The sequence below is a fragment of the Aythya ferina genome, assembly GCF_964211825.1.
Source record: "Aythya ferina genome assembly, chromosome: 1".
Classification (NCBI taxonomy): Eukaryota; Metazoa; Chordata; class Aves; order Anseriformes; family Anatidae; genus Aythya; species Aythya ferina.
Window position 1 is genome coordinate 86,550,622 of NC_140296.1, and position 14,824 is coordinate 86,565,445.

At 34.7% G+C, this 14,824-nt stretch overlaps 1 protein-coding gene across 13 annotated transcripts in view; it reads right to left on the reverse strand.

Annotated features, from left to right (window-relative positions):
- DMD (dystrophin) overlaps positions 1-14,824 on the reverse strand; it is a 1,246,037-nt gene that overhangs the window by 150,689 nt on the left and 1,080,524 nt on the right. For all 13 annotated transcript variants that reach the window (XM_084515490.1, XM_084515483.1, XM_084515486.1 and 10 more), the window contains one exon: positions 11,958-12,104. In XM_084515490.1, the coding sequence (XP_084371616.1) occupies positions 11,958-12,104 (147 nt within the window). The remainder of the gene's footprint in view (positions 1-11,957; positions 12,105-14,824) is intronic.

Genomic DNA, 14,824 nt, shown 5'->3' on the forward strand with positions numbered 1-14,824 from the left:
CATCACATATTTCTTCTTCTTCAGGTAGACACAGCCCTACAGTGAATAGGAATGCTTAACCTTTCCTCATAGTGTTGGGTCATAGGAGAAGGTGGATACACAATACACGATTTCATTTAAATAGTTGCACACCCTGCTCAAATTATGTGTAGGGCTCCAGCCTCTCTTTGTGTACTCACATCTCTCAGAGCAGAGCAGGGAACCGGAGGGGAGCTACATGCTGTGCTGGAAATGCGTAGGCGCCTCTGAAAGTCTACAAAAGAATTAAAGTGTCTTGGGCCCCTGCCCACCTCTCTGAACCTGCTCCTCTGCAACACAGTTTCTTACTTGATCAGTTTCCCTGGGCATCACAACTAACCTCAACATAACTGCACCCTGCAAAGCCTTGTGAGTGATTGTTCTGAAGTGGTACAAGCCAGTGTTGACATGACATAGCAAGAGGGACAAAAGTTCATGTCGGATAAAAACAAACAATGCCCATCACATACAAGAAGAGAAAAATACATCATTAGTCACCATCTACAGGTTGAGTTTTTAGGTATCTAATCTTGTTATAAATTCTGGAAAACTGAATAAATGTTCAGGGTAGAAAAGCACCTTTCTACTACTTGAAAAAGATTGATAGAAATTTAGCAAATACTTATTTTTTTTTTTTCTTTTCATCTGTTATTTAAAATCCTCAAACAGGAGGAGTTATAAATTGTAAAGACTATCCCAATACATTTTCAATTATATAACTAAATTAATGTAGAGACATTTAATTAAAGTTGCACTAGTTTTTACAAATGCAGTTAATTAAGCTGCTATCTAAAATTAAATCTATCCCAAAACCCTTTTGAATTTCTGCAGCTCATCTGATACAGAAATAATTAAAATTCTAGGAGTTCACCTATGCATCTGAATATTGCAAATTAAATAAATGAATAAATAAAGGAAAGACAAAACCAAAACCTGCTGAATTAGTTTGGGAGACTGCTGCTTCAATGGGATTTACACAATCCTCTGGGTGGGCAGTCAGCATGTGCAAAAACCTCAGAAACAAATCCAGGTTCTCAAATCTGCACAGACTTATTCATTCAGTATTAGAGGCCAGGTACTTCCGAAGATTTTTCACAAGTGAGGGATAATGAATTGACACGATCAGGAAACAAGGAGAAAAATCTTGCTGACTTGCATGTGCCTTCCACTGAAGTAAACAGGACCAGCACAGGCAAGACAAGCAGTACTTGTGAGCATGCTATCAGGGAGGTAAATTCATTTTCCATGACTGGGATACCTCTAATCTTCATTTTGGTGGCCTGAAACATCTCCTTCCTTTCCTTGTTCTCTTAGAGACTTCTTTCTGTCTTTGTCAGGTCCAGGCTTTAGTGGTCAGCTAAATAGAGTTTAAATACAGTCCTAAGAGAGTGACTCAAAATCATCACATTTTTTTTTAACATAACAAGTCAATGTTTGACTGTTGAGGTACTGGGTGATCCAGAGACAGATGTGCAGATAGCTGGGAGGTCTATCATTGCATTATTTAGGATCAGAGGGCAGTTTCTGGTTACTTCTTGGGGGGAGGGGGGGGGGGGGGAGGGGGGAAGGAAATACTAATTGACATACAGTTCAAGACAAATATTTATTGTAAAAGACACATTTCTCTATTAAAACCTTCATGAACTGCAGCAGAACAAGTGATGACTAAGTCAATGGGGTATTCAGGACTGAAACTTGGAGTTGGTCACTTCAACAGTTCACTCTGTAAGCTGGAGCAACCATGAGCACTGTAGAACAGCACTCAGGCAATATCAAGATTACTAATACATTGACATATCTTCTGTTATAGGTCCCTCAGGAGTTCTGAGAATATAGAATAAAATTGTCCTCTGAGGTTAAAGACAAAAATGAAATGCACAAAATGTAGCAACATTTTCTCAACAGACATTTATTTTCTTCTCTGTCAATAAAACTATGGAGAATACAATAATCAAACAGTTTTTTCATGTGCTTCATGCACAAAGTCCTCTTCTGGGAAAGGCATGGATGGGAATACCATGTCTAATGTCAAAAAACTAAGGGTTCAGAAATAAAACAAAGTTGTCTTAATGATTTAGACACCAGATAGAAATCTGAACAGCTTAATTTAAAAAGGAGTATAATTCAGGATCTGGATATAATATATAATGCTAACGCGGCTCAGGCATCTGTCTAGACAAATAAATAAATAGTATGCAATTCTGTTTAAAATACGAATTCACATAGGTTTACATGCACACAGACTTCCACAGTGTTTAAATCTGCTATCTGAAGTACAAAGTGGAATTGCCCTATCATTTAATGTAGCATAAAAAGAAAGAAAAGAAAAATCAACAACCCTCCAGTGTGATATTAACATGCTAACATTTAAAAAGTCTTTGAACTCCATTTTGAAAACCCTTCTGTCCTTGGATGGGGAATATATATATATATTTTGTATATAAAAAATGAATGCTTTTCTTTTCTTCCATTGTAAAATCTGGAGAATGTATACAAATATCAAATGTAGTAAAAATATGTAGAAGCTTGCGGATTGATTAACCCCTGAAATTTATCTTTCTGCAGGCACTTGTATCACCCTCTCCTATCCTGAGCTTGCAACACAACAGGACTCCAGCAAATTGTGATAATCGCCTCTAACCCTAATCACCATTTTAATCAAAAGAGGTGGAGCAGCCTGGAATTCATACAGCAAGGTTAGCACCAAAACTGTCATTCTATTTGCTAAATACGCAGAGTATGCTGCTAAAAGGTTGAAATGGTTCAAACTTTTATTATCTTCACTAGATTACTTTCCAGCATTAATATTTGACAAGTAAAAGAAAAAAAATCATGAAACTGCTCCAAAGAGCCTTAGAATTCTGCTTAAAGTATGGCTGTATCTGTCACTAACTCTGATCTTAAGCAACCCCCAGGGAAACCAAAAAGTTGTGATTCATAAAACTGCCATGACTAAAAGCCTACCTCATCTGTACCTTATATTTCACTTTTCCTCTTTCCATCTCTTTCATATTACATTATAACTTTTCTGGTTTTGTACTCTGTTTGCTTGTTTAATGACTTTCTTCCTAGCCTTTTGTTTAAAAAGTAGTGGTATGATTGTAAATAGTATGACAAACAAGGAGAATGAAGAGAAAGAAAGCTTCAAGGAGAAAGAGCAATGAGAGAAACTAAAAAGAGCATCAAGGAGATTGGAGGAATTGGAAGATTAAAGGGAAAAGCTGCAGACAACTCTGATTTTGAGCTAGAAGGGATTCAGCAGCTGTCATTAAAAACCTGAAGCTCTGCTTGAGATGTATTGATCAGACTATTTCAATGTTTTCAGCACAACTTGGAGGTCCCTATGTTTACTTCAGGTTATAGCAATGTGATAACCTACTCATGAATCGATAGTTGCACCAGCTAATAAATAAATAAATATATATACATATACATATATACATATATACACACTTTTTTTTTTTTTTTTTTAAAAAAAAAAAAAGGGATGACTGCCTTGTATTTATTCCTCTCTTCATTTCCAGAAAGGGACTCTGCATTTCACTTGTTCTACTCACCTTCCCACTAGTAACAAAAGTTACTAGTAACAAGTATCAAAATACCATTTGTGCCAAATGAAGTCAGAAAAAGCTGAGTTTTGATTTTTTCATTTTCCTTTTTTCCTTTTTCTTCCCTCCTTCCCTTTTTTTCCTTTCTTTCATTTATTCCTTTAATTTAAAGAGGACTGTTTATGCTTACAGCTCCTTAATATTGCAGACATATCCTAGCATGTATATCCCAGCAGGGCATGTAAAGATAATAGAGAAGATAGTATCTGTAAGTACAAAGTACTGGACAGTTGTAACCATTCCAGCTAGAACGGTAAGTGAAGAACATCATTATGCTATAGACAACTGCAGGAAGGCATGATTCTCGGATTTTGTATACAGTGTTCTAGTACTGATATACAAAATATATTTTCTAATGAGCAAACACTTCTTTTGGTAAGTAATATTGCTTAGACACTCCTTCTTTTCCACCTGAATGTGTCTCACATTTACTTTATATTTCACAATTCCTAATCACACAGGTCCTTTAAAATGTATTGTACTCTAAAATATAAATGTTAAAGACAAAAATGTGTGAGAGAATGATTCATGTCTCCTACATACCTGATATTACCCATTATTCTTGTAACACCCTTTTTGTTATCACTTCTTCTTGTATATAAAAACTTGTTGTATCTGTCTAATCAACACGTAATTATATTAGATTTTGGGCAGAGGAGAGAAGGGCAAAAATGAGGAGACAAGAGCACGTTCATACTATCATTTGTTTTCCAACAGAAAGCAAAACACTCCCAAAGATTTCTCATTTCACACTGAGAAAAGAAGAAAGGTCTCGTATCTTGCCTTCCTCTCTAAGTATGCGAATGACATTTTTGTTCTGATGTGACTGTTGTAAGAATAAAAATCCCTCAGCAATGAGCATGATTTATTTTTTTTATAATGCTCTAAGCTCAACAAACCTTCGTAGAAAATAGAATACTCTTAATTATGAATAAATTAACTAAATTAGTAACATGAGATGGATATGCAATTAAGGGACTGTTAATTGAAACTGGAAACACAGCTGTATACAGCTCAGATGAATCACACCAGTAATGACGCAGATGTTTATAAAATGTGATTATGTTTAGCAGGAGCATACTATTGAAACTCCCCAGCCTATTCTTATATTGTGTCGCTGAAATGGTTTTTAAACCCACGAACACCAGGAATCAGGATCTCAGGGATGGCAAATTAGGCTCCCTGGATATGTGAATTAGTGTTGTCTGAATGTCAGCAATTTAATTCTCCAGCTTTCAAAGAATGTAGACATGGGGCCAAAAACAAACATCTGTTAGTTATATGCTCATTCAAAAAGAAAAATATCTCTGGCAAGCTAGAGCTTGTCTGAATATGAGAAAGACAGTAAAATACAGTATCTCTAAGCAGTGACACTGCTGTGTGAATATACTGATCATGTAAATAATATAGCCTGGGAGCTCATGAAATCTACTTTGTTCACAACTGTGAATTCAACTTTGTAGAACTATTCCTCCAAAGAGATAGAAGGATCAGGAACAAATGGTATTTCCTATCTAAAGGCTTAAGAATTGGTTAGCCTTCTGAAAACAGCAAATCTTTTATGTATTTATTTATTTTATTTTTTTTTTAATTTTTCTTCTATTAGCTTTTACATCTTTTTTTAGGATGCTCTTCAATAAATACAAGAAATACAATAAGGGGGTTTTCTTCTGGCATCAAAAGGCACAAATGTTGCTCCTGGGGTGTTCAAGTATATCTGAGATATGCAAGCTCAAAAGGAATGCACAGTTGTGAAGGATGGCAGAGCAGCCAAAGCCAATAGCCAATCATGGCCTAGCTCCCACACGCCGTTCTGAAGTCTGCCTCACACCTCGTCCTTCCCATAGCAGTGCTACCACTGAATACCAAAATGCATATTATAGCATGCAAATGGTATACTTGAGTCTGTGATTTGTTTTCTGGTTCAAGTTCACAGACTAACAGTAGTAAATTTTACAGCATCCATATTCTCCTTAAATATAACCATGTTTTCAGTAAACATGCTGAATAATGTACTATCATAGTTTCTGTCCAAAAACCTTTCCATGTCCTGTTTTGTACAGTTTGCATCAGCAAAGCTCGATTAGTTTTGATTCAAGGGTTTTGGCCTGTATAATAATTATAAACACAAATGTATGTGAAATAGAATTTGTTTTTCTGGCTCCCTTCTTTAGGGAAGAGGACAGACCCTTACACTACGCAAACTACCAGAACTACTGTCAAATAGAAAGACTACTATGACTTGCATCAAATCAACACTACTTTATTCCCATTTATATCCCCTAAGCTTCATAAGGTTCACAGAAGAGAAACTTTTCTGATCCATAAATGGAGACTTATTTAAAATGTGTACATTCATGCACAAGGTAGTTAAGATAATTTCAAAAAAATGTGTTGAGTGTCATTGGTAACGCTAAAATTATCACTAAGTCCTGACACCATTAGACATCACGGGCTTATCCCATCAGTTGTGGGAATGACTGAACACAGTGTTGAAGAGAAAAGTGGTCATAATAAAACTGGATTTGTCTCTGTCTTTCAGAAACTTTATTTGCTAGGAGTTGACCTCCTATTCACTGATGAAGAAAAAGGATTAGGTCTTAACTTTTTCAAAGAAGAAACCTGCATGGTTTCTGCAAAAGACCAGTCTGGCATGTCACTAATCCAAATGTCATTCACAACTGAATGAAGTTATGAAGGCTTTATGAGAAAAATGTAAACCCTTTCTCTTAAAGGTAAACCTAGCCAGCCAAATTCCGGAGTATATTGCAGACAGCTATGACAACTGATGTGCAAACCAAATTCAGTTATCTTAGCTCTTTGGCTGGCAAAAGTACAGACAAAGTCAATTCAGGATTTGAAATGTGATGTTTTGAGATAAGCAACTGGAATGCTGGGATATACAAGAAACACAAAGCTATTTTATGGAAGACACATTCTTCTATTCTGAGTACCCAAAAAATCACTGCACTGCTGAAGCAGTGCTGTAATATCAGCTATATGTCAGATAAGTAGGACAGAACTCACTGTTTGTACAGATGAAAAAAAAGTCATAAATGAGTGTAGTGGAGGGGAAAGGACACAACACACTTGAGACCAATATAAGGAATTGGATGGGAGGAAGTGACAACATCAAACTACATCTAATAAACTATCTGCAAATGTAGACTTAGGTTTAATGTCCTAGCTTGATTAATACTAATTCTTCATGCTTTTTTTTTTTTTTTTTAAACAAACTGAGCTATGGCAGAGAACCAACTTCAAACATGTAAGAAAATAGAAGAAAAAGGTTGTGTCTTGAAGATACGCATTTGAGAATTCCCAAACAAAATGCTGTACACCAAAGAATTAATTTCCACGACATATAATTTGTCGGTTGCTATGATTCTCCAGGTACAAAGAACTATGAATAAAAATGAATTTGTAAACTTCAAGTCAAAACCCACAATTTATACTATGTTCTTCAACTAAGGGGTGCATTTCTAAGAGTCATTACAACATCAGGGGTTTATAAAGTAACAGCAAGAACAAGGATCAAATGGGTTAGATGAGCCACTGGAAGCAATGATCATCTCAAAATAATTCCTTTTACCTGTGTTTTCTCAGATGGATCCAATTTCAGAAGTATTTTATAGAAAACATTTGCACACAAAGCACATATGTGGAGTTCAGCTATTTTAAGTCTAAAATGCTTTCTCTTATACTGTTAACTTACTAATACAAGACTTCCAGACTACTCAGAATTTTCCATGCAAGGTCAAGACACTCAGCTTTACTCAAGGTGTGGTGAAAACTCCAGTGGCAATTTTAGAGGGCTCCTGTGAAAATATTCTGAAAATGACATGCATACAAAGGCTGGTTTTAAAGACATTTCATAACTTAATGCTAGTGACATTTTTTAGTATTTTAACCAACATTGTTAATAGCACTTTCTAAACTGGCAGAAATATCTTAACTTCAAGTCTTACCAAAGCAAAAAGATTTAGAAAATATTGCACACACTGTATAGCCTAAAGTCTGTAAAGGCTCTCTGTAACCTGCAAGTAGGCAGCCTGACATATATAATGCGGTAATATAATACATAATTGATACGTCAAGACAAAATGAATCAACGGAGGAAAAAACCATAAGGCTAACATGAACCTTTTGAACTTGAAATTTGCTTATTATTTCTCTACCTTAGGCTTTTAATCACTTTAAATGAAGTTTTATCTAAAAAAAATCCAAGCATTTCACAGAAAAGGATCAGCAAAAATGGGGAGAAAGAGGAATACTTTTTGCCAGGTTTACATTCTCTATCTCTAAAAACCTTTAACAGTACTTTGGCACCAGGACGTAGAATCTAAGAGGTTTTGTACTGCTTCCAATCACATTTAGAGAGGGCATTTACAGGGCAGCTCTTAACCTACGAATGCTCTGTCTGCAATAACCATGTTCCTTCCTATATCTGCTTTAATCTCACTTCAAACCAAAGCAGGGCTGAATGGACAGATGATCTGTGTCAGCAAAGCACATCCCCTCCAGGCTACAGAGCCCAACTAGAGACTGCTACTACTCATCATCCCCCTGGTGTCAAGAGATAGCTGACAACAAATCCTACCCTACCTGACCCTATGCAGTCCTGTCCAACTTTATTTTATTTGAAAATCTATCCCACAAATTATGAGCTCTGACAGCTGTTAATGTTTTGGCAAGGAAAAGGAGCTGTGATATGGAAGTCAGGATTGAAGATCAACTTATAATTGCAAGTTTCATTTTGTTGTTGTCCTTGTTTGTTTCCACTGTTCTGACTGCTGGTAGCTTTGTACACTTCCCAGTTTTCACCCTGATGAAGCTCACACACTCTTACCTTAAACAACAACTAATTTTCATATTGAGAAGTCTAAACATAGCTGATTGGAATCAGGTCACACACCTAAAAAGGTGTCAAAAAAAATCAGGCCATATTCTCTTGATGTTGACAAAATATGAAGCAATCTGTGCAATTTCTGCATCTAAGTCAAAAACTCTTAACTCCCATAGTCTTTGCAGAACTGAAACATACAACTTTAATTCCCCTAGTGTACTTTCCTTGTCAAAGGGACTTCTACAGAAAAAATATATATATATTTTTGAGATGTTTGGGTATTATGGATCAAGAATATGAATATTCCCATCTTCAGTACAATTTCAAGAGTGACTAATAAATAAGTTAAAGAGCAGCATACTTCATTTAGCTAAAACTATTTGGCCAAAAAGCAACAAAGCTAGTGGATGCTGGTTTTCAGTGAATGTATTTTCTATAGTATTGTAACCTCAGTTTTCCCCACTATTCTAAATATAGTGTTGTTTGACTTATATAGACGTGTGCTGCCAAACATAATCTATAAATGCTGACAGGTGGAAGTAAACTGCATAAGTCTCATTTTGTTAGGAAACAAGACTAATGGATAACAAATACTATGCCCATTCTCTTCTTATCATTTATACAATAACCAGATAAATCAGAATATACTTAAAGGCTCTACACTAAGTTACAAAATTTAGGTTGCACATATAAGATGCATTTTCTTGCATTTCCTAGATTTTCAGTGTTTTCCTTTTTAATTATAAACAGTGATTTTTTTTTTTTTTTAATCAAGTATAAACATATATAAGAAAAAACACATCAAAAGAAATTTCTACATGCATATTGAAATGGAAATATAGAATAGGATAAATTACCGTTCTGCACGGTTCTTAAAAACAACAAAAAAAAATCTTTTGCTCTTGAAAGAGGACAAAATTATAAAATAAATGAAATAAAAAAGAATAACACAACTCTAAAATGAATGTATTTCCAACCTAGAAATTCTGTGATTCTGTGATTCTGTGATTCTATTTTCTATAACAAAACCAAAAACTTTTACAGTTTTATCAAACTGAAATTCATCACATAGAACATTATAATTCTAACATGGTTTAATATTTTTTTGGGTGTGTTAGCATGGCCATTGATGATAACCATGTCTGCTTACACTTACTGACACACATTCTTTCACTGACTGCCCTAAACATGCCACAAAGAACAATGACAATGTCCTCCCATTTCATTAAGAAAGCTTTCCAATTTTTGACACACACATCATTAAAAGAATTGATTCCCTAACCAGATTGCTGGCATTTCTCCACTCACCTGCACAAATAAATAAATAGGATCTCTCAAGAATGAATCAACTGTAAAATGAATCTATATGCATATTTTTGCAGACAAACATTGGGCAAAACTGAGACTCAGGCCACTAGAAATGAAGAAAAATACATGGCTATATGACTTCTGAAGCCAAGTGGCATAGCCAATTAAATAAATGAGATACCATTCATGAACCATGACAGCTGCGGGTTTGGCGGAAGTCCCATTTCTCATGGAATATACAAAATTTTTTTACTGAAAAGTCTGATGGGAAAACTCAGCTTCCAAAAAGGAACAAAAACTCTGTCTTCTCAGAAGGGGGAACCTGAAACTACTACAATAAGATTGAAAAGAACTATGATTTTAGCAACATGTTAATTAGTCTAATTATAGATGAGCCAGAATTTTGGTCCCAGATCTTTAGAAAAGTTGTCTCTTGCTCTCATCAACTACTTACAGATGACATAAGTCAAAACATAGCTAAAAAGGAAAAAGTAGAAAAAAAAATAAAATAAATAAAATTACAGAATAATAAGAGGAACTGCCAAGGTTATAGAAAGATAATAATACTGGAATATAAAAATTGGAATCCCTTCATCTCCTGTAGGGGAAGAAACATCTATCTTGTTACAGTTGCATTAGCTGCCACTTTATTCATTTTTATCATTGCCTCAGTTTACACTCACTGTTTAATTTGGAAATAAATAACTTTCCTTGTAATGCAAGATTTGCAGAATCTTAAGGAAGATTTCCCATTTAAGTATATGAATATATCTTTCATGTATAAGATTCACACACAGTAACTAGAAATTTGGACAACTGAACTGTACGAGAACTGGAAGAGGTTTTTATTTTTCTTTGGAAAAAGTTATAAAAGAATGCCCTTCATCATATTCAAATCTTAATTAAGCGATTTAGACCTGAAAAACACTTTTTAAACCATTACCATGCCATGTATACATAAATAGAGAAAGGATCTGAGAATCTGTTAAAGTTGTCTCAACTAACTGTGAATGTCCTGAATAAACATTTCATTTTCCTTCACACTTCTGCAATATATTAAGGAAAATACAATGACACAACTTCAAAATGTGAAGCAGTGATGCAGAAAAAATAAAAGTAAATAACTTTATAAGAAAAAAAAAAAAAAGTAAATAAAAAATAAAAGCGATCCTTAAGTACTGGCTTTTACTTTTATTTTATTTAATTACATTTTTTTTTTTTTATTTAATTGCATTTACTTACATTTACTTATAACATTACTTCCCTGCTGTGGGAGCTACACCAGCATATACCAGCGCATGCAAAAATGCACACTCTCTCTCATACACCCTGTTCCTAAAATTCCAAGCCAAGATACAGTGCAGTGATAAGATACAGTGAAGGTATATATTTTTAAGTCTTTCACACGACAAAGTAAATGAATGTGAAACTTAAGTGATAAGTAAACAAAATTTCCAAAGAGGCTGGAAACTTTTCAATATTTAACTTATAGTTTGTTCACCTTAATTTCATAATAAATCTTAATATTTTTTCTGCTTTAGAGATCAACTTATAAAATCCCCTTCTGAACAGCTTTAATAGCAGTACCAAGTCTTGCTCATCACTGAATGCATGTAATGCCTTGTAATTTTACATTTGATTGCGAGGATGTTACTTTAAAGGCTCCACTGCAGAATCATTAATCTGCCCACGCAGAAAATATTTAAAACCACTGCTCCTGCAAATTATTTAAACTATAGTAAAAGGAATGAAGGAGCTAAAGTAAACTGTCTTGTGTGAATCTTCCACATACACTACAAAAATGTCAGTAACACATGGATAAGTCAGTTAAAAGAAATGATCACATGATATATTTGGCAGCAAGAATTTCTAAGTATTAATATTAAAAAGTAAATAAACTTTTACTAATTTTAACTGTATAAGAACTTTAACTGCATGAAAAACTGGGTTAACTGATTTCTACTTCTTGATAAAAGAAGTATATGAAAATACAGTGTTAACTTTACCTCCCGTTTTCTCAAAGGAACAGAATTATTGAATGTGCTTTTCCAGTACCAACCTGTTTCCTCTTTCATTCCTTTAGTAACCCTTTAGTTCCCCATAGAGAAAACAACCACACAGAAGAAAAAAAAAAAAGCATCAGAGCAGCACAAAGAAAACAGCTATGGGAAACCTACCTGTAGCACCTTCCACCTTGTGTTCAGATCTTCCACACAGCTGAGATTGTATGGGGAGAGCTGAATATCAGGGGGAGTGAACCGGTGAGCCAGCTCATTGACTTGATGCACCTTCTCTTTAAGCGGCACAATTTCAGCTCGATAAACCTGTGCAAATTAAACATTGTAAATAAAGATAAGAAATAACTTCAAAAACTATTGTCTCTGCTACCAGCTGATCAGCAAAATAAAGGTGTTCCATGCTGCTGAAAGGAAGGGGTGCACTAGTCATGAAACAGGTAAGTCTTCTCATATAACAGCATGGGCTGTAGGACTCAAGGGTAAGGCCTAGCATTTAAGAAGGTGATAGAAATTTGGAGCCTTCACTGCAATTTTTGGCTGGTTAAACCAAATCCCTAAGCAGAACACCCACTGGACTGTTCACTGTAGTGCAAGCTTCTCTCTGTCTCATTGTTTACATGTGCATGATGTGTTCCTCAGGGTAGACAGGAGGGACAAATGCTCTTTAATGCATGAAAGTGTGGGAAGACTGTGGTACCCAAATACATTGAATTAAAGAAAGAAAGAAAGAAAAAAAAAAAAAAAAAAAAAAAAAGCAATGCTTAAATTGTGTTCATGGTCTTACCTGGGGTATCTTGTGTATTACATATAAAAAGTTTGAAGAGAGGAGAGAAAGAAGAGGAAGTAGAGGAGAGGAAGGAAGGGAGGGAGGGAAAAATAACAACAAAGCAGAACCTTCTTTCTATGAATACCAAACTAGCTTTCATGACTCATATTTCAGAAAAATAATGTATCTTGTGAGATGACCATTAGAACTATGCATAAGAACAGTCCGATTAATAATTTCAGAAATGTATGTGATAACCAAAAGCTGCTAGTTGCTGTCTCTTGATTTTAAAATCAACAACCTGCTGATGATGCTACCATGATGTATTAGAATAAATTCAGATAAATTCAGGGCACCATGACTCCACTGAAGAGACGTTGCTCTATGCAGATTTCCCACTGTTCCATATCTATCTTTTCTAAGGAGACATTTATGAATCTTTTACATGACAAATAGTGTCAAAATGTACCAACGAGCCATTTCTAAGGGGAAAATTCTGTCATTTTCAGGACCACTTTTTCTTGCCCTACGATGTCTGCTCACAAAGGCAGGATAATTTATTTGCTGTATTAGTCTTGCTTTCCAGCTCCTTTCTCTCAGCATTTTTAATACAGAACACATATGGTCTGCATCTCATTTTGGGTAATCAGAAAACCTGAAATGATTTCCTAATAATCATTTCACCAACATGTGATGCAAACATCAAAAATCCTCACAAAGTATCTCTGTAAACCTTAAATGTAAATTGTATTAAGACACTCACAGACATTAGGATGTCTGTGTACATGAACGGTACAGTGTACATGAACTGTACTAAAGGCAAACAGCATTGAAAAATTGTTCCTCAAATTTCTCTCAAAAACAGATTTGTGTCCTCTAATTATGCTAAATTGCCCTACAACATAAGGAGTTAGATAGACTTCAATGGCATTCATGTATAGTGAGGCATTCATGTATAGTGAATAACTAAATATAAATTCATAAAATGCACAAACAGAAGTGATGGGCATTTTGTAAAGGTAAATGCAGAGAATGACACAAATGCCATGATATGACAGAAGAGGCATGTATCACGTTCATGCCATACAATTCACTTCTCCATCACACCTGTTTCATACCATTGGAACACAGATGATGTTACTGGGAAGAACACAGATTTATAGTGTCGTGAGGAGAGCAAGACCAGAGGTAAAAAGAAAAGGAAAAAATCTAGCATGTTTAATTTTATCCCACAGAGTTATATATTTGCTTAATCTGATCATTTAAGCCAATAATTGAGTTCAGAAGAACAAAAACATGCTTTAAATATAGGCGTTTGTTCCAAGGCTGGAGATATGTATATCACAGTGTGAGAATTTAGCTTGCAAATAATTATTTCACTTTTTTTTTTTTTTTTTTTTTTTTTTTTTTTTCTATGACTTGTCAGATTTAGTGGCCTAGGGTCTCTGGCCACAAGTCTGTCATTTATGATTGGGTTCACATGGGTTCTGCCAGTGTTACCTGTTTTCCAAGATGAGTGAACATCTTTTAGCTAGTGATACCAATGCCCACATTGTATATGAATTTAAAATACTGTTAGAAAAAATGGAGAGCATCTATTGCAAAGATCAGTTTCTGCACTAAAACAGTTCCTGCATTAAGCCAACTTAATTTGCTATTAATTTCTATGTCCATAGGATCAAGCTTGGATTGAAAAATTCATTGCCCAGGCAAAGCACGTACATTTAAGCTTAAACACTGATTGTTTTTAAGCATGCACTGAAGTATCTTGCTGATTTCAGACCAATTATTTCAATCTGTAATGTTGACTTGAAAATACTGGTCTCACTTAGGATTGACACAAATGATTCTGTAAATCATACAATCATTATACCTAAATTAAGGTGAAATAGAAGATCTGTCATGATTTGTCAACATGTTTTAGTGAGCATACTTTATTTTACAGAGAGAGAAAGCTTATGAACAGAAGCAAGTCATGAGACAAAATAAATAAATAAATAAATCAAAGAAATACATGAAAGTAAATATGAAAACATATCTCCCCGTATTTTGGACATTATTTCCTTATTAATCGTTTTTTTGTTTCTTTAGGAATATTGACTTTTGCAGTTATGCTAATTTTCCAACATACAAAATATAATAGCATTTTCAATGTCTCTAAATTTGATAGTCTGTTTTCTATTATTACTAAGCCTGAGTTTTTACTAGCATTTGTGTTAGTTATAATGACCAAAATTTGTAAGAAACACCAAAACCGAAA